Genomic DNA, 24,711 nt, shown 5'->3' with positions numbered 1-24,711 from the left:
CGTACATAAATGACCATGTAAACTGCAGTTTTTCAAAATAGTACAGTAAAACCGTGTAAAAAGTGGTGTTCATTTTCATAATGAGGGTAGTTTTTTGTTTTTATTAAAAAGGCTAAGGGTAAATATAAAGCACTGTGCTCCAAAGCGTTTAGAGGATATAAGCATTGAAATCTTCACTCTTTCCATAGTCTCTCACTTCAGCCAATACACAGGGTTCCCACACCTTAGTTAACTTCAAATTCAAGGGACGTTTCAAGGACTTTCCAGGTCCAATACCCTCTAATTCAAGTACTAAATGTGGGGGCACATTTCAAGTGAGAGCAAGGTTACATCGTGTTACCTTTTAAGATACATTGTTAAAGATTCCTTTATAGGGAACTCGCGCTGCGTCACTGCGGTGACACTTTGGGGACGCCTCCAATGGTTAGTGCGTCTGAATGTGTATATTAAATTCAACCAACGGTGAAGCTTAATGACAAAGACAGGGTCACGCGGGAAGTATATCACTATTTGAAATATTGCCAAAGACGGCGTTACAGGGACGCAGGAAGTATGGCGAGGGAGACGCAGCGTCTCGTTCCCTTCTCAGGGAATTACATATGTAACCCGATACGTTTTCATGTGTCAAACACAACTATGCAAAAAAGCATTTTGATATGAATCAACATTTGCATACAGAAGATAAGCATTTAAAGCGAACAGTTTAGCATGTGTGCTTAAAAAGTCTAGAATTTTTATGATATCATCCTACACTACACAGGAAATAATATGGATTTTTTTTTCAGAAAACTTCCTGCATAAAATAGATTAAAGCACTTTCAATGACCTGTATCTATGTAAGTATATTTTCAAAAACTTCCCAGGGCCTTTAATTTTTTTACCTAAATGCACAAACTTCCAAGGATTTTAAGAACCCGTGGAAACTCTGATCACAGATCAATGATTTTTATGACATCATTCTGCGCTTCTCGTCAGATTCCAGGCTACGACGTAAACTTAACACTAGCTGTTTTAAATGGGGAGGAGCCACTTAATATTTCACGCCCTGACTTCCTGTTTCAGTGGAAATTATGTTGACGCATCAAACACAGCTGCAGAGATCAAGGCACTTCAGTGGCTCTTTAATACTTGAAAGAGCACATTATGTTTTTTGGTTGAAGAGTTACTGTGGTGTTTTGGCGGGAACTATGATTACCATGGTAATTTTTTGAAAAGGTTATTGCATTCAGGAGTGCGGGACGGCGGGCAAACACGTTCATATAGCACTCGTGCACCCTCAGATCGACCGTCATGCTCTTCTGCATTTGTATTTTCACGCCTCTCCTTCACTAATTTCAGGCACATCTGGGTCCTTCACAGCAACACACAAACACTGCAGTCATGAAAACACACATATAAAACCCATTAACGTCGACAAAATGACACAAATTGAAATGCAACATCGAAACAAATAAATGACTTCTGGGGGAAATGTTAACCGAGATGTGCATAGATGCAAAATACATTTTGACAGCTCTATGCTCTCCTTCAGCATTATGCTGTCTCTCCAAATGCATGACGTGAAGTGTGTGCACTAAAGTTGATAAATGTCACACTTTAACTTATTGACGTTACATTACTGCCATCTAGTGGTCAAATGGAGGACTCATCATACACCAGTTCATTATTTAGATTTTTGTGTTCTGAGATCAACATAACTTAAAATGACAGAAAAAGCCATCTTCACAATGAATAAACACCATCATGTACATCATAGGTCTTAAGGATAACATCCGTACTGAAGAATCCAGCTGGGACCAGCATGGGCTGGTAGTGAGCTGGTTTTTGTTGGTCTCCCAGCTTGGTTTTAGCTGATATTGCTGGTGTAGTTAGCTGGTCTAGCTGTGTTTTGGTCCATTTTTTAAGCTGGTCTAGCTGGACTTAGCTTTGCCAGGCTGGAAAGACCAACTTAAAACACCTACTGCCACCTTAAACCAGCAAAAACGAGCTACCAGCTTATGCTGCTCTTGGCTGGATTTTTCAGTAGGGTATGTCGCCATTAGAATAAAGAAAAGCAAGAAAATTACTTAATAGATATAAATTATATAAAATAGCAAACAGTATTATATTGTGCAGATGCGCTTTGGGTGCAATTGTATCAAATTTTGGCAGTTTTGTCATTATCGTCAATTCGTCAGTTCATTCAGCTCGCGTTAGAAAAAACTTCACACAATCTACATGAATGGAAAGATTAACTTGAGGAGACCCGACGCCTTTAGCTATTTTAATGGTGAGTATATGCTATACATAATACTATCTGCCTTTTTATAGTCAGGGGTTAAATTGGGATTTGTTATGTTGGGGGGGGCTCCTCAGTGAGGGTGTTCCAGGTGTACGTGCAAACAAAAATAAAATCTTATCAATTGACAAACTGTAAAATATAAGTTATATGAGAGAGCCCTTTGCTGATCAAAATCATGCAGGCATTCTGGTAGCTACCCACTTCTGGACATATTTTATGGGGTCCTATAGGAGGTCCAACCATTGGACATTAGAGCATTTTTCAGCTGTGAACATATTGGTATCACAATTTTATTCATTTTTGAAAAATCTCTTTCACATCTGCACTGCTTACAGCGTCTGTACTGCATGTTTAACTTCAGGACTCATGCATTGATACATTTTCCTTATAATCCCTATAACTTTGCTTAATACCAGAGAATCTAGTTTTATAAAGCTCACACAGCTCCCTTCCATGTGCTTTCATATAAACACATTTGTGAAAGAGTGATTCCTCTTCATTTGTGGCCATCCTTATTTGCATGCTTTTGCATAGTGCTTCATAGAACATTGTGGGATCTATCGCATGCAGGGCTGTATAGTCAAATTCAAAATTTTGTGATTTATTTTCACGAATAATAATGTTTCTGACTAAAAGCTCACTATGTGGCATTTAATTAAATTAATAGGACGTTATCATATAAAAATACATTCGTCTTCATTACAGTATCACAAACGTGCTCATTTTGAAATCTAAATAATCATGCTTTAAGTAAATATATGTGTATGCAATAATTTGCTGGTTTGTAATTATGTTTTGTGTTATACAGTATTGTACAAACAGTTAATGCCATACGATGTTAATAACATGTATTTTGAAACAGTTAAGATAACGTTTTAAATCGTGGTTTAACATTTGATTCAGCAATATAAAAACATCACCCAATTTTGATGCCGCTGTGCTTATAAAAAGCCATAGAATCTAAGTTTTCTTTACTTTAACTTAAACTTATTCGGAGAAATAACGCTGACCGTGTGCTTTTAATGTCATACAACTTTATTTACATATGTCATTAACAGAATGCAGCAGACATCTTAACGTTTTCTATAAATCCCAATACCTGCCCGATAAAAACATAAAGATTGCAAATAACATCGAAGTAACAATTAACTAATTTGCGTACATATATCCTACAAAACAATATTGTGACTGATAACTAACTCATTTTAAATTCGCATTCGCTCTGTTTTTCAGTATAGCGTTATAAATTTGTTTTACATCTAAATATAATGACCACATTAATGATAACCCAGCGTTTTATAAACTAAATCATACAGCAATCGCAAACAAACCTGAAGCAACCCTGTAACTTAGTTGACATGTCTTGAATTTTGCACAATACTGTTATACATATTGCTATTGACCCGGGCTATTAGTGCTTTAAAACACTACGGCTAACTATCCAATAAATAAACAATAAGAAATACAGTAAATATTAATCTAGGCCTACCTCGTGGAGTTCATGGTAGGTTGACCTCTCGCTCTCAGCCGCACATGAGAACAAGTGCTGAGAAACTGTAGTGGTGGTCGCTTTTGACGTCATGAATTCTAAATTCCATAAAAAACATGACAACGCTTTTAAAAAACAAAACAGAAAAAAACATGACAACGCTATGACCCGGGGGTTTTATTCAAAAGATAAATCTGACAACATTTTCCTTTGGGGACATCTGGGATGATTTTCGTTTTTAAACTCCTGTATAAATAAAGTAAAACAAGTGGTTTTTAATTCTTTGAAATGAACATTTGTTTTCTAGTTTAGCATTAGTCTGTAGTAATTATATTTATCTTTTTATTTAAATATTGGCTTTATTTAAATTATAGCTTTTTTAATTAATTTTATTTGGTGTAAATTACCAAATTTTCTGTGAAACATGCATGTATTTTTATAGCTTCTCATTGACTTTGTAAAATGACAAAATAAGATATTTAAACAAAATAATAACAATATACACTGATCACCCTATCCAAACGTTTACATATACTCAACTTTAAATGTTTGGGGTAGACATCTTGAGCATCACTGTATCTTCTGTATATTTGAACCCTGTTTACCACTGATGATGAGATTCATCTTTTTACACTTAATACATAAAGCCTCAAGAAACACAATCACACAAGACCAAAACAAACATGCAGTGAGCCACACACAATAGCGTGCTGTTTGTGTAGTTTTGGCTTTTTTATATTGCGTTGACTTAAGTAATTCTCATTTTTCTCACATTATTCTTGTAGATTTAAACCTATTGTTTCTTTAAATTCAACAGTTGTAATTACATTAGTATTCAAGATCATTTCCCTATAGGCAATTCGTTTGCTATTTACCAAACATTTTCTATTCAATGCTTTGTACATTATGTACTGTTGCAGCAATGACAGCTTGTCACATTATTTGTGTTGCTGTGCGCATTTAAGCTTTGGTCATAAGGTGTATCCTTCAATGCAAATTTGTTCTAGCTCTGGCAAATTGAATACCAGTTTTAAGTTTATAAGGCATATATTCCTGACTGAGTGTTTGAAGAATACTAATCTTTTATTTAAAATTTCCTTTTTGGGGTTTTGGTGACAGCTAAGTTGACTTTGAAAGTTAGGTTTCAAATTCACGCATGCAAACTACACTAATCCACCCCCACCTTCTTTTCAGATTCAGTGTTAGTGTACTACATTTAATCTAGGTTGCTACAATTATTTAATTTTTAAATGTAACCTTTTTATTAATTTATTAATAAGGGACTAAGCATAAATAAATGCATATAAATTGGAAGAGTGGAAAATGTTTTATATCATCATGAATGTAAATCATAAGTTTATGGAGTGACTCAATAAAGTATTATATCTTTACAGTTTTTTGAGTATTTAATATGCTGATACTTTTCCCGCTAATGGACACTTAAGTACTTTAATTAAACAGTCCACATATTTTATTCCACACAGACATTAAAATATAATACTCTAGCTCTGTATTACAGAACATAAAAATGGCTGTCAGATATGGTCTTTAACAGCTGCTTGGCATAAAGGATCAAGCCAAAAAGAGCTGTAACTGTACATGTAGCAATGTCTTCAACTTCAATCATTTAATACCAAGAAGGGAACAACCAAATAATGCCGTTGGAGTCAAGCAGTGTCCACAACCAACCAAACAATATCTGTGTTCAAGCATTCTGTGCCAAGGAAGATTGCAGATTTTACCAGCATGCCAGTGGCAGGATCAGTTTATGTTTTCCCAACAGAAAGGAGAAAATTATATTTTTGATGTCGACTGGCTGTCAGCATTGTCTGCCTCCTCCTGCGGCTGCTTCTTTGAAACATCTGTCTCAACGTCTGTGTCTCTTTGCTGCTCTGCCAACATTTCGGTCAACTTCATGTTCAGCAAAGGATCACGTGCTTCTATCGCCACCTGCTGGAAACATGATGGAAAATTAAATAACTTCATTCTACTGATCATGATATTATTAAGATACCACAAACTCATACTCACCGCTGGTCCTCCCCTTTTCCTTAAAAGAACCCCCTCTGAGAGGAGCGCTTTAGCTGTTTCTTCAAACAGCATCTCTTCTTTTACATCACCACGCCTTTCCAATTCACTGTACTTTAATACAAACCTGCGCAAACACAGTGGGATGATTTAATACAACCACAGACAGAAAAAAGACTTTACACAACTGTATGACTTGGGTGGAAGCACGGTAGCTTACCTCTGACAAGATGATACAAAGTTGGGTCTGAGGAGCTCAAAAGCTCTTGGTCCATTACCATACACTTCAAAAAACTTCCTAAAATTATAACAAAAAAGATGTACATTTATTGAAGGGGAATATGTATGCTGTTTCTGCTATAGCATTGCATTAGCAGTGCAAAAGCTTAATATGTATTCGATCCCAGGGAACAAATGTATACCTTGTAATGCATTATCCAAGTCCGTATGTAGGATAAAGCATCTACCAAATGCATAAATGTAAATGATGTATTATATTGTTTAATTTACAAAAAAACTATAAAACTGATGCTTAACAACAACAGATGTTAAATATATTAAAAGTATCAATACTGACACTGGTATCCAGCTGGTCCCTAGCAGGCTGGTTTTAGATGGGTTGACCACATTCTTAAGCTGGTCACACACAAAGCTAGCTTGGCCAAGGGATAAAATAGTCAGGTAATAACACTCAGGTGGAAATGAGGAGCAGTTTATTTTGGCTTACGCTCGGATTTCATCCTCCTTGTAAAAAATTTCAGGCACGCTGTCTTCTGTGTGTCTCTTTATGCTTCTCGCTGGTTTCTCATATAAAGGCTCCCTTTTAGGAGGAAAAGCTGCATATACATCAAACCAGATGGGTTTCTGTTCCGGCTTTATGACTCCAGCACGCATTAAATCCCGAACCCTTCACACATAAGAACAAGAAGTAAGAACCAAGTCTGGAACATTCCCAATAAATGATCAAGCAGCAGGAAAGTGCAAAACCACAACTTTTAATAATACAATCACCTAAGCTAATAGCTTAATAAGCAAGATGAAAAGCATGCATACAGTAGTGCACAATTTAATGATTTCATTTTATTTGATATTACATAATCAATAGTAAAAATAATATTCCATAACCTAGTAACTTGACACAGTTTTCAAACCAAATCATGGTCGTTAACCTTGACGTGATCTCCATGGTCTTCACGCAAACATGTAATTCATTCTTACCTTGTAAATACAGTCCCGAATTTCTCAAGTCGACTGCCAGCCATAACAAATGTATGTAACCAATGAGTTTTATTTAAATCTAAAAACGCCACAGAACCTAATTAAACAGTGACAGTAGTGTGGAAAACACGCTTTACTGCAGTGCATGCCGTCTACTTCCGGTGTAGCTACGGAAACCCTTTAGAGACAAATGCTCCGGGATAAAAACAAAATAAGAGTTTTTTGTTTATTATCAAATGCCATATATACCACAGATATACTAATTTTCATATTTTTTTAACAATGTGAGAAGAAATTATATATAAGGAAACATATATAGTACTAACATAATAAATTCCACATGTTGAAAAAACTGCACGATAACCTTTACTCTTCCATCAATTTCATCTTTTTGTTTTTGTGTAAAACATTAAATTGCAAGTTTCATATATTATATTATTGATATTATATATATATATATATATATATATATATATATATATATATATATATATATATATATATATATATATATATATTTTTTTTTTTTTTTTTTTTTATATTTTAATCTAATTTAAACCTGGACAAAATTGTCAAAATTTTAAGTATCAATATTAGCAAGTAATAATTAATAGTGAAATTATGTAAAAAGTGAATTTGTTTAATTTACTTAATGTTTTATGAAATTATTTAATTGCAATTAGAAAAATGCAACAGATATTTTTTCCCACTAGGATTTAGACTTTGGAAGCCCATTGTGGGTTTGATCGCACGTCTAATGTTGTTAGCTGGAGCTAGCCAAAAAGGATTGCTCCTGCCAAGAGTTACCACAGTGTAGATCATCTTACCAAAATAAAATAAAAATGTATTAAACAACCAAACAGGTTATACTGTTAAAATGGTAAAAGCATGAAAAACAGTGTTCATTTTACAGTGCAAGAAATAAAGAATCTTTACTATAATTACAACTATACATATAAAGTTATGTTTGATAACCAAGGTGCTATCCAGTATTATGCTGCTGTGTCAGACTGGTGTACATTTATGAGTTACTACACATTTATCCACATTTTAGTGGTAATGTTGTTTGTGGACAAGACTTTACAAAAACATAAAAATAATTAACTTGTAGGATTTATCTCTTTTTTGTGTATGTTTTTGTTGTGATCTCTTAAAAACACAAAGATGGTTCATCAGCACCAGGACCCAAAAATGTCCTCGTGGTAGCGCCTCTCATTCTGTAAGCAAGCAGGATGATCATATGCAATTATTGAACATACATATAATGACACATTAGAACAAGAAAACAACCTGGCAATAACAGAAATGCTTTAAGGCAATATAAGGTGTTATATTTTATTGGCAATGAAATGTGTCTGCATGTTCACCTTAAGCCTTGAAAGATATTCTTCAGCCTGAGCGAGACTTATGTCCAACCGGCTGACCAGGACTTCTTGAATGGAGGAGGCCACATCACGGGCCATGTTTAAGCCCCCGCATATGTACAGATGACCACGATTCTGATGCAGAACCTCAAAGACCTTGTCATTCATTTGTTCTCGAAGGACATCCTGAACATAAACCTTAGGTTGACCAGCTTGTCGAGAGTAAGCCGTTGCAATAATGTCCAGAGTGCCATTATCTTGCATGTCCAGAGTCTCTTCTTTATAAAGGTGATCTTTATCTGAACTTTGACACCCGAACACGAGTGTCATAGGATTTCCTTTCAGACCTACAGAATGAGAAATACACAAACAACAATTGGACAACGCAACTTTAAAACACAGGATAGAAATCAATACCTCTTTTCTTGCTGTCATGGAATCGTTGTTGCCAGAAGCTTCTGAAGGGAGCGATGCCGCTCCCAGCGCCCACAAGGATACAGGAAGTGCTGGGGTCAGATGGGAGGTGGAACCCATCCGAGCTGCAATTGTTTGAATAGTAAAACATTCATATCATAACAAAGTTAAGACGTCTTAACTACTAAAATGATCTCTTAGTAATGTGAAATGTGGTACCTATGGATAAAACAGGGCACCATGTCTCCTTCTTTAATGGTATTAAGCCAGGTACTGCAGACGCCAAAATGCAGTGAACCCTTTCCTGCTAAATAAGGCAGAAAATAGTTAATTTCAACATTACCATGACGTTGAAAGTTCTTCTAGGTCATTAGGTCTAAAGAAATTATTACAGCTTGTAAGGGAAAATCTTCCAGACACTTTGAGATAATGAGATAATTATCACTGAGATAATGAGTTTCTTTGCCATCCCTCTAATGTGACTCAATAATAAGGAATCTTATAAAAAGAAACGCATTATACAGACTCCAAAAGCTTTACATGAGAACAAGATATAGTATAGGTTTTGGCTTTCGTATACCCTGTGTGTAATAGCTGACCACGGCCACAGTGAGGTGGAGCTCGTGAGGGTGTAGGTCAGGGGAGGAGCTTATGGAGTAGAGGCGTGGCTTCAGCAGAGGTAGCTGGCTCAGGAGAAAGGCAGCATTCAGTTCCAGAGAGGGAAACTCCTCCAGTACTTCGAGGAATGTTGGTTTGTGGAAGTCCTTCCATGCAAAATACACCTGAACGTCCTGTGGGCGGATGTTTACTTTAACTAACAAAACTTTAAAAATCAAAAGTAAGCAGTTCCATTGAACAAATATTATCATTCATTGAGATCGATTGATGCATTTACTGGAAACAGTTCTACAGTATATTACCGTGAAGAGATGCTGTATAAGGTAATGAGCTAGTGATGGAGTATTACTAATCTGTTTCAATCTCCGTTTTATGACAGGAAAATCAGGAGGTGGTCTTGTATTACACGAAGGGGTTTATTTGCGATAACAACCGTCTGACTATACATTATCCCACTTATTACAGCTACTTGCCACATGAGTAAATACACTATTTTGCCAAAAGTTTTGGGACACCTGCCTGCACATGAACCTGAATGGCATCCCATTCTTAATCCATAGGGTTTAAAATGGAGTTGGCCCACTCTTTGCAGCTATAACAGCTTCAACTTTTCTTGGAAGACTTTCTACAAGGTTTAGTAGTGTGTTTATGGGAATTTTTGACCATTCTTCTAAAAGCACATTTGTAAGGTCAAACACTGATGTTGGACAACAAGGCCTTGCTCGTAGTCTCTGCTCTTATTTATCCCAACAATGTCCTATTAGGTTGAGGTCAGGACTCTGTGCAGGCCAGTCAAGTTCGTCCACACCAAACTCACTCATCCATGCCTTTATGGACCTTGTACTGGTGCACAGTCATGCTGGAACAGGAAGGGGCCATCCCAAACTGTTCCCACAAAGTTGAAATGATGAAGCATTAAGAGTTCCTTTCACTGGAAGTGATTGGAATCCCTGAATTCAATGATTTGGAGGGGTGTCCCAAAACTTATGGCAATATGGACACAAAATATACTGGCCAATCAGAAACAAGCATTCTAGAGGGCAGTGAAATAACTTACTAAGTAAAGTAGTCACTTACTGTTGCTAATGCCAGTAGACGCTGTCGATGGTCTTCTTGTCTTGCCATCTTTGAGAGCTTACGGAGAAGGCTTTGTGAAGGTGGGGTGGTGACATCCAGAAGGTACGTCAGGGCTTGGGCAAGAGGACACGGGGGTAATCGTTCATCTCTCTGCCACTTTTCACCATCTGCAAGACAACATTATTATCCATCATTATGTTATTAAGATGTCCATTATTATAATTACGTAATTAGGTGACATGGTTCAGTACCAGGGTAAGAATCACTGAGGAATTCCAAACGAAGGCTCTGGTTGATAGGAGGGGCATTGAAGATGCGCTTGAGGATACCAGCCACCAGCTCAGGTGAGTTACCTGGAAAAATCCCTATGTGATCTCCAGGGACAAAATGTAAGGGCTTGGCATTCCAATCCAACTCCACCAATATTGTAGAACGACTAAAAATGTGGAGATGAGGCAGGTAATAAAAACTATTGTTCTAAAACGAATTATAGACAGATGTGCATCCAACACCAAGATTGTGGGTTAAACCTTGACTGCAGACTTTGTAGATTCTTTCTTCTTTTCAGCTTCAAGGGAACCACAGATTTAGAATGAAGGGCCGACAAAGCTGTAAAACCAAGCCAGGTTTAGAGAGATTTCTGGAAAATTTTATTCTTATTGGGTAATCCTAGTAGTCCTAGGTATATAACTATTGTGTGCTTTACTTTTCTTTACATTCAGACTTAACTCAAGATCATCCTGTATTACAAGACAACAGACCCAGATGTACCTGCGATTCTCTCAAATGTACAGCTGTCATTCTGAACTCTGTGTTTCTGAGGATCCCAAGAGTCCACCAGGCGGTCAGATCCAGGAAGCTCTCCTTGAATGTTAAACTCCTTGCATGCATCCTACAAATAAAACAGAAGCACAATGGCTCTCATACACAATTTCCTTTATGTCACCAGCATCAAAACCGCGATTCACAACCTTAAAAGCAGTGCAAGCCCAGGTTGAGAAAGCTTCATCTTGTCCATTCAGTTCATCTGCTTCCCCTGTGGGGGACACGCAAAGAGCTCCCAGCGCTGCAAACTTACTATCCACAGCATGAGCAAACGCACAGAACTGTGGGTACATGCGAGAGCCGAGACCAAACACGCAGTACCTGTGTAGGGGAAAGAAATGACGAAGGGTTTTCTTGTACATTAACAATACCATGTGTACAGGAGTAGCACCAGTACTTTACCTTTTTATACTGACCTGACTTTGTTTCTTAGGGTTTTCAGGCTGAATAACTGTTTCTTGAAATTCTGAGAAAAGTAGAAAATCCTGTTACCAAACAGACACAATAAGATACAACTGATTTCAGCCAAGCAGAATGTGTTTTTGTACAAGCAAAAATGACTTTTTTGGCATGATTTTCGGATTATGTTGGATGATGATTTGTAACATTTTTAGGTCAGTAAGGTGTATGAAAATGTCCACACCTCTCCGTTTCCTGGACAGTCTCCACTGCCGAAGGTACTGGTGACAACCATCAGAAGGCTTTCATTCTCAAGTTCACTGATGTTGTAGTCCTCCATACAGACAAGCTGTTTGACCAAATTTAAAAATTGTCATTATAATTGTTAATAACTATTGATAAGGAATTCATAACTCATTAAAAAAACCGTAATTCATATTAAAGCTAATAAAACTATGACGACTGAATTGGATCATTTTGGACTTTTGTAATTACTTTTTGTAATATTTGCACTGTGGCATATACAAGAATCATACAGTAAGTTGGGTAGATACAAAGTCACGCTGAGGCAGTTTCCCAGACTAAAATGGATGTTTAAACTTCCAGTGTTGGGCCGTAACTAGTTACTATTACTTTTCCTGGTAACTAGTAGTGTAACTAATTACAAAAAATTATAATATTACTGTTACCATCCATAGCTAGCTACTAGTTACTTTTTTCACCAATGCAGGAAGCTAGCTCTTATTCATTCTGCCAACATGTTTGGTTGGTTCCACCTGCTCGAGCCCTGTTGCACATTTTATATGTTACTGATTTATTAAATTGCAGAAGTTAATTTAAAAAATAGTTTGCGCCACTAGGGGAGAACAGGGGCGAAAGTAGCATTTTTTAGACAGAGATATATTTTCACTGTAGTTAATAACAAGTGTGGCCTATCAATACCAGGTGGAATTTTGAACAGATGTAAAATGACTTCAGTATAATTTCACTTTGAACATAGACGAAAACCACCCCATTATCTGTTCAAGAACTATCAAGTACCAGAGATGGGACCAAGTCACACATGTGCAAGTCTCAATTAAGTCTCAAGTCTGAACCTTCAAGTCCAAAGTATTTTTTTTCTTGGTCAAGTCAAGTCAAGTCACAGGCTATGTCAAGTCAAGTCAAGTCTTGTAGTAGGTCAAGTCCAAGTCCAAGTCCAATTCCAAGTCCAAGTCCAAGTCCAGTCCAGTCCAGTCAAGTCCAGTCAAGTCAAGTCAAATCAAGTCACCTTATTATTGTAATTTTACCTGCAGAATCTGATCTTAATAAAGATATATAGAACGTAAAGATATAAAGAAGTACTCATGTTCAGTAAAATACATCATGGAATCAAACAAAATTGTAATCTCTTCCGTTCGCGCGCCTACATTTGAAATAACGAACTTGAGCGTGCAAAAGTTGCGATATGTGAACCGGTCCAAACATTGTAGAATCCAGTCATTTTTCTCTGTGTGTGTGTGTGTGTTCAGGTGGCAAACTTAGAAAAAGTAGCCAAGTATCGTACCGCGCAGATCAAGGGAAGTATTTTATAAAAATTAATCAAAATTATTTTGTCCACATTTTTCCCCAACACGGTATGATGAGGGTTAATGTACGGGCTACTTTAGCTGTTATTACATTAGCTAATTACCAACTAACCAGATATTAACAAATTGACAAGCACTTACTGGGCAGAATGGCTCTTCAAATGACGGACGAAATTGGAGGTTATCGTCTGGCTGCCTGTGATTTTAATGTTGCATGTCTTGCAACGCACTGTTCGTCTTTTGCCATCTTGTTGAAGCCGAAAGCAATGACCCTCGCTACCCCTCCGGCTGACATGTTGATATCTGTTCTAAGTGGGCGTGGTGTGCGTAAGGTACGAGACGGCATGACTGATGACAGTGTCGTGATTCAGTCATGACAGCGCCATTCTCAGCCTGCGCTCCAGCTGGGTCAACTTTATTTTTTAAAACAGTTTATATATTTTGTATTCAAACTGAAAACATGATGTGAATAACACTCAAGTCATTCAAGTCATCGTGTCTCAAGTCAAGTCCCGAGTCTTTAACTTCCAAGTCCGAGTCAAGTCTCAAGTATTTTATTTTTTGTCAAGTCACAAGTCACAAAAATAGTGACTCAAGTCAACTCGAGTCCAAGTCACCAAGTCACAAGTCCCCATGTCTGTCAAGTACTATCTTGTTTTGTTACTTTTTATCAATCTGTCTTACACAGCTTCACATTCAAATGTGTTCAAAAGAGTTTTTGTAATTGTTAATTGTTGAAGGTAATGCTTCTCTTACCCTAGAGCTAAAGGCACAGTTCAGCATCGAATTGAGCTTCTTAGCAAAGGTCTGAGATTTCCCTGTTTCTGTGGCATAGAGGACGGTACAGCACACCCGCTTGGCTAAGACTGATCTGATGAGTCTTTGAGAGAAGAGCACAACTCTGGAGGAAAAAAACAAGAAGTTGGCAGCTAACCTTTGAAACTTTCATAATGTTGTTGTAGAAAGATATCTTCAGAAAGAACAGTGCTGTGTTGTTCTGTTTGAAGAAATGTTGACACAAAAATGCAGTACCTTATCAAGCCTTTGAAGCTGATTTTATGCCCTCTTGCTTGCTTTCTCTTGTTCTTCCACTTGTGCGTCAACCATGGTTCAGGCTAAAACAGGGCAAACCATTTTTTTTATATCACACGTCACATCTTTATATCAGTAACACAAGAATATTCCAATAAAGCTGCATTTCTGAATTTTCAATAGATTTGTAGACTTTGCAGACATCTCTGATAGCGTTAGGAAGATACCTGGTAATAAAAAAATGGTGACAGGATGTAGTTCAGCATTTCCTGGTGGAACATCGGTGTTAAAGCACCAGACATTGGTGGCACCAGCCAGATCCAGTCAGCTGGACACCCTCCACGCAGACGTACCTCCATCTCCATGTGCTTCATGAAGGACTCACTTGCAGAATGATGGTCGGTGATGGTGACCTTATTTTTCTACATTTAGAAACACAAGAGGTCACCTCAAACTAAAAATGTATGAAATCTATATAAATAAAAGATTTCACTAAACCAGTAGATTCATATTTCATATCTCACTATACACACTCAATTTTGAACCTGAATGTACCTGAAAACTATGCATCACTGCGACATTGATGGTCACCAAGGCCTGATCCTTCCATAGTGAGGAGAGTTTTTGCGTCTCCAAGCCCATTCTACGAGCGACTCGCTTTAGGAAATAATAACATAATTATAACAAAAGAAAATCTGTTTTAAAGAACATCCAACTTTCTATATTCTAAAAAGAAATGTTGAGGCACCTCAAGAACATTGTAGCGTTTGGCATCACAAAAGTCCCTGACTCCAATTTCAGTTCCCATGTACCACCCATTAAAAGGACATGCTGTGAATTCAAGACCACCAATCTCAAGCAACATGTTGGACACGGCAGGCAATGCATACCAACGGAGATTCAAATCCTTAAACCATTCACACCTAAAGAAGAAAATATACGTTGAATATATATTGCTGCTAACAGGTCAATATGTTAATTAGATCAATTTTTCACTTCTAGTGTCACTTTAATTTTCCCATTTTCCTCTCATATATGTTAGCTATGTTTACAGATTTGCTCCAATGGACAATTGTGGCCCAATTGTGTCTACAAACACTTCAGCAAATTTCACACAGTCCTTGAGAAAACTAATTAGTTAGCTTTATAAACTGCTTTGAGTACATGACATCGGGTCTCAGTGGTCAAACTCAATGGTTGTATCTAAATGAAAGAATGTGGCGCTGAGACAAGTTGTCTTAGATTCAAATGGCTTTTCCACTCTTGGGTACTTAAGGTACTTAAAGACAGGTTCCTTTTAGCTTTTAATAAACATTAGACATTTAAGCACCTCATCTCAAGTGCTTTGGTTGTAAACAAAACTGCACTTGAAATAACACGTATATAAAAGCACTAAATGTCTCACTTTGATTTCTTGAGGAACTATTGAAACATGATGGTGTTACTAAAGGATTATCAATCAATCAGTAATTTTAATCTTTCCAAGGCATGTTATTCCCAGGCAGCTATTGAGTATGAGGTCACTTACTGTGGGTGCTCCATGGGAACTTCCAAAATCAAATGTTCAGGAATTTCAAAAAGCTGAGGGTCCTCTCCATTAGCTTGTAGCAACAGGGGAAGCACATCAAACAGACCATACTTTGGTGTCCATCCAAGCTGGATGCAAATCTGTAATAACAAGACAATGTAATGTACTGTATAGAATATGTATATAATATGGACAGATAGCTACCTCTGTAAAGTCAACACTGGCAGGATCTCCTATTATTGTGCCATCCGTCATCTTATAACCTGCGTATCTTATGAGTTGCGTATTCCATACGCGAAAATCGTGTTGGCCGTCAGTTCTTTGAGGAAATATAGTGATGGTGGACCTTTAAAAAACAACAAACAATGTTTATTGTGACAATTTCTCATCAAATGTGCAAGACAATGACTCTTTTATGCTGGCTTATTAATTTTAGATTTAAAAAAAGCATATGACAATATACAGTATTTATTTACCTAATTTTTCGCCTACCTTAGGTTGCCTCCATTAGTGGCAAACTGAATGTGATCACACAGCACCTGGAACATATCAGCTACTGTTCTGCATCTGCGTGCATCAAACACCTGAACAGGACAATAAGAGAAAAAAAAACTGTGCCATGACCAGCCCAGTCTCACGGAGTTGCGTATAAATAGCACGAAGTGTAAAAATCATGCAATACATACGCCAAATTCCACTTTGGCGTGCATATGATAGGCCAGTCCTTCCCATTCACTTAAACGGTGCATCTTTTTTGTCGTTTTATGTATTGGTTTCTCAGTTTTTTTTGCTTTTTTTACCATTTTTGCTTGGGTTTAGGGTTAGAACAACTTTTTGTTATATAAAAATGACATCCTAACCCAAACCCCAACTCTAACCCCAACTCCAAGCGACCATGGCTTAAATATGGACAAAAACATGGAGATATTAAATAACCTCATTAAGCAAATCTAAAATCTAACCCTAAACCCAAGTGAAAATGGTTTAAAAAACAGAAAAAATTGAGGAACCAATAAATAAAATGACAAAAAAAGATTTTTTTCCGTTTTTTTCCGTTTAAGCGAATGGGAAGGACTGGCGTATCATATGCACGCCAAAGTGGAATTTGGTGTATGTATTGCACGATTTTTACACTTCATGCTATTTATACGCATCTACGTGAGACTGGGTAGGCCATGACACACACTACACATAATCTTAAGTTTGCATCAGGTATGAAAAGCACCTGCAGATTAGCCCACTGTATTCTGCCAATGCATCTCGGTGCGTTTCTCCACGCCTGCTTAGCCCCAAATTCCAGTTCCTTTGTTGTGAGTTGATATGATCCAGTTGCATCTATTTGTGTGGAAACCTCCTCCACACGAGCCAGGTGCTCTTCAATTTTTGTGCTAAATTTAAAATATCAAACAAGTTTGACTATTTAAATGAAGCAAGTGTTCATGATCTGATTTATTGTGGCATTAAACAGGGGGAAAATGCAATATAAAATTTAAAACGATAAGTTTTTTCTTACTTTTTAATGGACTTGTAATACTGATTAATGAAGTCAATAGCTTGCATGAGGATTTCATTGGAGCCTAGCAAAGTAGAGGAGGGACACCGCATCAGAGACTTTGAACTCATAATAGAGCCCTCACAAACATTAGTTGTGCACGGCTGTTTCTAAAATTAAAGAGAAATGAACTTTTATTATTCTACTATTATGTATTTTTAACAACAATATTGCATTTTACCTAATTTATAGAAACAAAAGCTTATGGTCACTGTACAATCAATGCAAAATTACTCAATCAATTTACAATTAGCAGGATCATTATACTAAATAATTTAGAGGCTAACTGGTAACTCTTTACCATATAATTTAAAAATATAAACAATATTTAGATTTAAGCATCTTCAAAAAAATCTATATAAATAAAGAACATGATAAACCTTAACTTACACTGTAAAATGTGAGTTGGATCAACTTAAAAAAAAATACTTTAATTGGTAACACTTTCATGTAAATATGTCAAGTGTAATTTTAAGTTAAAAAACAAACTTTTTACCAATTTCAAGTGTTACCAATTGAAGTATTTTTTTAATACTTCAATTGGTAAATAACTATAATGAATTCATATAATTAATGTATGAAAATCATAATTACTGATTCATTAATCAAAAATTACTTCTTAAATGATGTTTTAAATTGTTTGAAGGATTGTTTGTAACGTTGGCTTCCTCTACACAGCATTGCTGATTTACAAAGAAATGTTAAAGGGGCCATGTCACAAGACTTTTTTAAGATGTCAAATAAATCTTTGGTGTCCCCAGAGTACATATATGAAGTTTTAGCTTAAAATACCAAATAAATAACTTATTATAGCATGTTAAAATTGCCACTTTGTAGGTGTGTGCAAAAATGTGCCATTTGGGTGTGTCCTTTAAAATGTCAATGTGCGGATGAAGTGCAAACACTGATCACAATGATGGTGGTTTGTTGAAATTGAAACTTAATTGTGCTTTGATTTATTTTCTCTCTCTCTTTCTCTACACTAAATGGCAGTGCTGTGGTTGGATAGTGCAGATTAGGGGGCCGTACTATTATAATAAGACCTCCTTTTGATATCACAAGGGAAGCCAAATTTCAATTACCTATTTTTTCACATGCTTGCAGAATGGTTTACCAAAACTAAGTTGATCTTTTTGACATTTTCTAGGTTGATAGAAGCACTGGGGACCCAATCATAGCACTTAAACATGGAAAATGTCAGATTTTCATGCCATGACTCCATGACTTAACCCTTATGTGTTGTTGGGGCCATTTTTGGCCATTTTTGCTATTTTTTTGTCTTAATTTGGCCACAACTTTCTCTGTGTTTCAGCAAATGGCATGATTTTTGGTGACAAATCTTATATTTACACATATTTTAAGAAAATGCTTTGAAATTTTTCAAAAACTTAACAATATACCGTGGGCAAATCTACTACCCTTACGTGTTGTTAGCGGCCAAAAAAGGCCACTAAATTAAACTGCTGCAAAAATTTATCGGATGACACTTTTTTCACATTTTTTTTGCATAAATCTGTCAATCAACCTCAGCACCGATCAAAACCACCAAACGTTCGCAAAAATTCCATGATCCCAACTCCTCCATTGCCAAGCTCACAAGTAGTGTCACTGACCTGGGGGAAAAAAACACACAAAATGACAGATTTTCAATACAAAACGTGACTGTGGGCTGGATTTTCTTTTGCCTTTTTTACGGTCTTGGGCATGCCAGGGATTGGTGGGGGCATTGGCTTTGATGCGTTTTTGGTTTTTGTGCGGCATCAGATTGGGTTTTTTTCTCCCTCATTTGTTGTTTGTGGCCGTTTTTTCCCCATTGACTTCCATTGTGGCAACGTTTTTTGATTGCTGAGCCATGACACCTTGTTACCATGCATTCTTCATTCTTTGTGCCTTTTCCTTTTGCAGGGAGGTGGGGTTTGTCATTTTTGCTGTTGGTCGCCATGTGGCGCCGTTGACCCTTTGGTGGACTGTGCAAAAAAACAGAGCATAAATTCTGGTTTGTGCATTGAGTTATATGGACTATAAAACCATTGTGTCTGTACGAGTGTGTGTGTACGAGTGTGTCTGTGTGTGTACGAGTGTGTGTGTGTGTGTGTGTGTGTGTGTAGGGTTAGTGTTAGTATTGAGGAGAGAGCACATCCCTCGCGCACCAGTTAGTGCTGCACTGGTGAGAGGGATTTAGTCTCCTGTAGCTGTCCCTCTACACACAAATCCACAGACACCAGCAGGCATCAGCAGCTCAGGAGTGAAGAGGGGAACATGCAAGTGGTGTACAGAACCAAAAAAAGAACAGTCAGCACTTGTATCCGTTGTGGTAGACACACTTGCAGAGAGCACCAAGTAATATGCTGCAAGTCCTGCTGAAAAGACTGAACACACACACGTACACATATACACACCAAAAAATTTGTTTGATTGTTTAGTTCTCCATCCATCCATCCTCTACTCTTGCTTCATTGTTCAGTTTATTTGAAGTTGTTTTTGCATTTTGGTTCATAATAAATGTTGTTCATAAATCTGATGCAGAGAAGATTTTTTACAGATTTTTCCACACAGACGCACACACATGCAAGCACGCACGCACGCACGCAGACACACACAAACACTCACACACACACACACACACACTCTCTCTCTCTCTCTGTCTCTCTCTCTCTCTCTAATATGCTGTTATACTCCATATAACTCAATGTACAAGCCAGAATTCAAGCTCTTTTTTTTTGCAAAGGCTACTAAAGGGTTAATTGTGACAAATGGTGATCAACAGTAAAAATGACAAATTTTACCTCTTTGCAAAAGGCAAAACCACAAAGAATCAAAAATGCATGGCAACACGGTGTCACGGATCTGAAATCAAAAAATGTTGCCACAATGGAAGTCAATGGGTAAAAAACGGCCACAAACAACAAACGAGGGAGAAAAAAATTCAATCTGATGCCGCACAAAAACTAAAAATTCTTCTAAGACAATGTTTTTAACAATATTTGTCATGCCCAAGAATTTTATAATTTTGAAAAAAAATTCAGTCCAAAATCACTTTTTATATTTAAAATCAGTGATTTTGTGTTTTTTTTTCTCAAGTCGGTGGCATCACTTGTGAGCTTGGCAATTAAACAGTTGAAATCATGGAATTTTTGGGAACATTTGGTGGTTTTGATCAGTTCTGAGGTTGATTAACAGATTTATGCAAAAAAATTTGAAAAAAATATTGGTCTGATGCATTTTTGCGGCCGTTTGGTTTGGTGGCCTTTTTTGGCCGCTGGCAACACGAAAGGGTAGTAAATTGGAACAAGGCACAAGGGTTAATTTATCTAAAAAAAATCCTTCTTTTATTTTAGGTTTTAAATTCAGAAAGTCCTTATTTTTTACTTTTAGTTTTATTGCAACATTTCATTTCCTGTGTTAAAATGAAAGCCTAAAATATTTTAATATTTTATACTTCAATCAATAAAGACATTTAATATACAAAACTATTTTATTTTGATTATGTTTAAAAAAATCATATTTTTAATTTCCATAGTATGTGTTTGAATTCCTTTAAGTGACATATCAACCATTTGGTAGAGGCCGATTTAAAAAAAATAATGAGATATGTTGAAAAAAAATACATTTACATGCATTACCTCACTGCGCATTTGACATGTTAACTAGCGACATAAGGAGAGAAGAAATGCAAACAATTTTTTTTTCAAATGAGCTTTTCTTGGTGTGGCAGTTAAAGGTTTAAGGTCACCATCATTGTGACTAGTGTTTGCATTTCATCAGCTCATTTGCATTTTAAAGGACACACCTAAAAACAACACATTCTTGCTCAGACCTACAAAGTGGAAATTTTAACATGCTATAATAAATGAGCTGTGAGGTATTTAAGCTAAAACTTCACATATGCACTCTGGAGACACCAAAGACCCATTTTACATTTTAAAAAAATCTCATAATATGACCCCTTTAACATTTTTGTGACTCTGGCCTAGTGTTAAAAATGTTCCTATCTTGAAAGTGTTCATTTAACTCGGATAAGTGTGGAGCTATATAAACTCTGAAAAAAGGAGAGTTTATTAATGACTGGACATTTTTTGTGCATGTTGTAATATTACAAAATTTTCATAAAAATTACTAAAATGTAAAAACCTATTTATTTCTGCATTAGATGACTCCTACAACAACATATAAAAGGTAAAACATTTTTTTCAAAGTTTTTTTCTATATTTGGCTCTGGATTAAGCAATTAGTTACAGCAGCTCATGAAAACAAGTTGAAATTGCTCAACATAAAGTTAAGTAACAATTAAAAATAGTAAGTTAAAATGAGGCAGCTAAGAATTTATATTTACATTGTACATTTTAATATGCTCACATGGCTCTATATAAAGCCTATACACTGTAAAAAGTGTCTTGGATCAACTTAAAAAATTGCTTCGTAACACCAAGGGGAACTTTAAACGAATTAAAGTTAAAAAAAAGTTGAAATATTTTACGTTTTACCAATTAATGCAGGTTTTTAAGTAGAGCAGCTTCTACTTTTTACAATATATAAACAATATAATGTATATAAAAATGTGTATAAATCTTGTAATTTCTTACCTTGACCGCTCTGTGATGTAAAGTATCTTGATAGCACGAGCCATCCTCGTAGTTTTTCACTTGCTTTGACAAGGGGCATCTATTCACCTTGCCCTCCCATTGCTATAGCAACACCAATAATATTTTAAAAAACTGCTTTTATTTATATAAATACTACATTACATTTAATGTTTGCTCACCGACTTTGTCTTTATTTGCTTGAGTATGTTTTTGTCGTCTTTAGTAATCTGGTTCCACATATCTTTCTGAAGTAACGGATTATAATTATACATCAATTTAACAATTGAAAATATTGGGATGGGCTACAGATGCTGTTGCATCTAAATACTTTTATAACAGAGACATATTTATTTTAATTTATAATAGTAATAAAAACATGCAACTTATAAATACATGTGTTATTACCTTGGTGTCGGTCGATGTTTTCTCAGTCTGCAGAGGGTTTCTTTTATACTCGAGCTAAAATGCCTGTAGATAAGGGCAGGTCAAGAGTCCTGCTCCTTGCATTAGCAGATTAGTAAAAATCTGACCTCCGCTATTATCAAATGTCACAATCTAAATCTCACGACAGAAACTCATCCAGTATCTGTAAGACTCCGGCGGTCTAATGAATTCAAAGGGGAAGCACACCTGCATCTTACTATGTCATGTGACAAATCTAATAAAGCCACGTAGTTCATCCAAAACTTTCAGAAGGATTCCACATTAACCCTATTTAGTCCCTTGGGGTCAATCTTACCCCAAGCCACTTTTCTTTAGTTAAAAAAATATGGTTCTTTTCATCTCAGTGGAATTAGATTTTGTGACTTTTTCAGATTATCTGTCAAGATTCATATAAAACAACTGGGCTTGATTCGGTCGTTCTAAAGAGGCGTAAACAAAAAATTCACTCACTTAGTCCCTTTGGGGGTAAAAATGACCCCAATTGAAATGAATGGGAAATGCAAAAAAAAAATTTTCTCCTTTTATTTGTAAAAAAAATCAATGCATCAAGAATAAATCTGAAAATTTTAACACAGAAAGGTAGGCCTGGTAAATGCAATATAGAAAAGACATGCTCAATCACACACACACACACACACACACACACACACACACACACACACACACACACACACACACACACACACACACACACACACACACACACACACACACACACACACACACACACACACACACACACACACACACACACACACACACACACACACACACACACACACACACACAAAGGTATAACTGCCACAGGGAGCATTTTTTTACAAAATTTGGCAAAAAAAAGCCACAGATGCAAAACAAAGATGTAAAATGCTCAGGTGAGTGCGCGCGCACACACACACACACACACACACATGCGCGCACATACACACGAGCGCACATACACACACACACTTCCTGTGTCCCCATAAACCAAGGTAATAGCATAGTTAACATGTCATTATACACTACCCCCCCCCCACACACACACGAGCGCACATACACAAACACGCACACACACGCACAAACAGACAAAGACACAGTAAAACTTACACACACATAAAGACACAGACACACACAGAAAGACAGAAAGACAAAGTCACAAACGGACAGACACACACACACTCATACACACACACACACTCAAACACACACACACAAACAGACACACACACAGACAGACACACACACACACACACACACATACATTCAGTCCAATTTCTGTGGCATTTTGTAAAAACAGACATTTCAAAATGCATCAAAAACTACAAAACATTCTAATATTTGAAATAATTTTTATTTTTAATGTCCTTTCTAATGTTTATATAAACATAAATTCACAAAATGTATCACTAAAGTACTGATGTTGAGCAGTTGGCCACATCCAATAAAATGAATGGGTCTCTATAGGCATCTGCTGGTCGAAATGATTAATTTCCTAAACTGTAACCATGAAACTGTTTTTTCTAAACACCAAATTGAGATTTATTATTGAGATTTTTATCAAGTACATGCTGAAAGACTCCACCCCCGAAATAATAATTTACAGAATTTATGTTTTAGTAAACTAATACACATTGGTTTTATTTACTATACTAATAAATCATTTCTAAATTATTTTTAATAGTGTTGTAATTACAGAATAAAAATTGTGATTTTTAAATTACAAAGATGCAACATTTGATAATGTATAAATGAAGAGTTTGGTTCCAAAACGCAATAAATCCATTTTGACAAATTTCGGTAAAAACGTGTTTTCTATACCAAGAAAGTGACAAGATGAACACCACTATTTTCTGTTACAAACTTTCAGATAGCATCTTTAGGTTATAAAAACATAAAAAATTAAAATCCATAACTTGATTTTCAAAGATTTATTATAAAAAACGAATTATTTTTTCTACAAAATGCAATAAATCCAAGGTTTTTTTCAAAATTCTATAAATCTATTCAATCAATGTATAAATGTGCATTAATTTTTGCCATTTTATATTCATTTAGTTGAACAGTTGTACACACTGATTAAAAAAATAAACATTAATGGCATTAATCAAAACACTTACTTTGTCATATTAGGAACACTGTCATTGCTGAGCGATTACACTTGACATCGTCGCTTAACATTTTTCACAGCGATCAGCTGTGATTCTTGTTGACTTTGAGTAAAATTAATGGCATTAATTTTTGCCATTTTATATTCATTTAGTTGAACAGTTGTACACACTGATTAAAAAAATAAACATTAATGGCATTAA

General features: G+C 36.1%; 2 protein-coding genes and 1 long non-coding RNA gene across 9 annotated transcripts in view; all 3 read right to left on the bottom strand.

The window, feature by feature from the left end:
• Positions 1-1,676, bottom strand: part of LOC141361569 (uncharacterized) — a 58,124-nt gene extending 56,448 nt beyond the window's left edge. For all 5 annotated transcript variants that reach the window (XR_012367696.1, XR_012367697.1, XR_012367698.1 and 2 more), the window contains exon 1: positions 1,196-1,676. This is a non-coding gene — a long non-coding RNA (uncharacterized lncRNA). The remainder of the gene's footprint in view (positions 1-1,195) is intronic.
• A 3,542-nt stretch (positions 1,677-5,218) lies between these two features.
• mrps23 (mitochondrial ribosomal protein S23) lies at positions 5,219-7,200 on the bottom strand. Of its 2 annotated transcripts, none has more exons than XM_073863069.1 (5): positions 7,017-7,200; positions 6,526-6,705; positions 6,019-6,096; positions 5,802-5,925; positions 5,219-5,723 (listed from the first exon to the last, which is right to left on the bottom strand). In XM_073863069.1, exons 1-5 carry the CDS (start codon positions 7,058-7,060, stop codon positions 5,565-5,567), a joined length of 585 nt encoding a protein of 194 aa, XP_073719170.1. In that variant the 5' UTR covers positions 7,061-7,200; the 3' UTR covers positions 5,219-5,564. The 2 variants fall into 2 exon arrangements, with proteins under 2 accessions (XP_073719170.1, XP_055052784.2); XM_055196809.2 differs by having other exon boundaries at positions 5,219-5,720; positions 7,017-7,199.
• A 380-nt stretch (positions 7,201-7,580) lies between these two features.
• On the bottom strand, positions 7,581-22,916 carry nos2b (nitric oxide synthase 2b, inducible). Of its 2 annotated transcripts, none has more exons than XM_073862909.1 (23): positions 21,977-22,916; positions 17,355-17,503; positions 17,067-17,229; positions 16,334-16,425; positions 16,046-16,187; positions 15,842-15,981; positions 15,062-15,236; positions 14,869-14,970; positions 14,541-14,735; positions 14,314-14,396; positions 14,038-14,182; positions 11,958-12,062; positions 11,731-11,780; positions 11,461-11,635; positions 11,261-11,381; positions 11,020-11,098; positions 10,741-10,925; positions 10,490-10,656; positions 9,375-9,585; positions 9,014-9,101; positions 8,798-8,919; positions 8,384-8,727; positions 7,581-8,233 (listed from the first exon to the last, which is right to left on the bottom strand). In XM_073862909.1, exons 2-23 carry the CDS (start codon positions 17,462-17,464, stop codon positions 8,189-8,191), a joined length of 3,039 nt encoding a protein of 1,012 aa, XP_073719010.1. In that variant the 5' UTR covers positions 17,465-17,503; positions 21,977-22,916; the 3' UTR covers positions 7,581-8,188. The 2 variants fall into 2 exon arrangements, with proteins under 2 accessions (XP_073719010.1, XP_073719011.1); XM_073862910.1 differs by having other exon boundaries at positions 9,014-9,098.
• Positions 22,917-24,711: the final 1,795 nt, after the last annotated feature.

The sequence above is a fragment of the Misgurnus anguillicaudatus genome, chromosome 24 (assembly GCF_027580225.2).
Source record: "Misgurnus anguillicaudatus chromosome 24, ASM2758022v2, whole genome shotgun sequence".
Lineage (NCBI taxonomy): Eukaryota > Metazoa > Chordata > Actinopteri > Cypriniformes > Cobitidae > Misgurnus > Misgurnus anguillicaudatus.
Note: the sequence above shows the minus strand (reverse complement) of the source record. Positions and strands in the feature narration are given on the sequence as shown.

Bases quoted from the DNA above. Each gene is read 5' to 3' on its own strand.
- nos2b (XM_073862909.1), bottom strand. From the start codon at position 17,464: ATGAGTTCAAAGTCTCTGATGCGGTGTCCCTCCTCTACTTTGCTAGGC. The intron at 15,237-15,841 runs GTAAGTGACCTC...TTTCTTCTTTAG, and splicing joins GTTCCCATGGAGCACCCACA to GTGTGAATGGTTTAAGGATT. The intron at 11,781-11,957 runs GTGTGGACATTT...TACTTTTCTCAG, and splicing joins ACTGTCCAGGAAACGGAGAG to AATTTCAAGAAACAGTTATT.
- mrps23 (XM_073863069.1), bottom strand. From the start codon at position 7,060: ATGGCTGGCAGTCGACTTGAGAAATTCGGGACTGTATTTACAAG. The intron at 6,706-7,016 runs GTAAGAATGAAT...TTATGTGTGAAG, and splicing joins TTCGGGACTGTATTTACAAG to GGTTCGGGATTTAATGCGTG. The intron at 6,097-6,525 runs GTAAGCCAAAAT...TTATAATTTTAG, and splicing joins AAGGAGGATGAAATCCGAGC to GAAGTTTTTTGAAGTGTATG.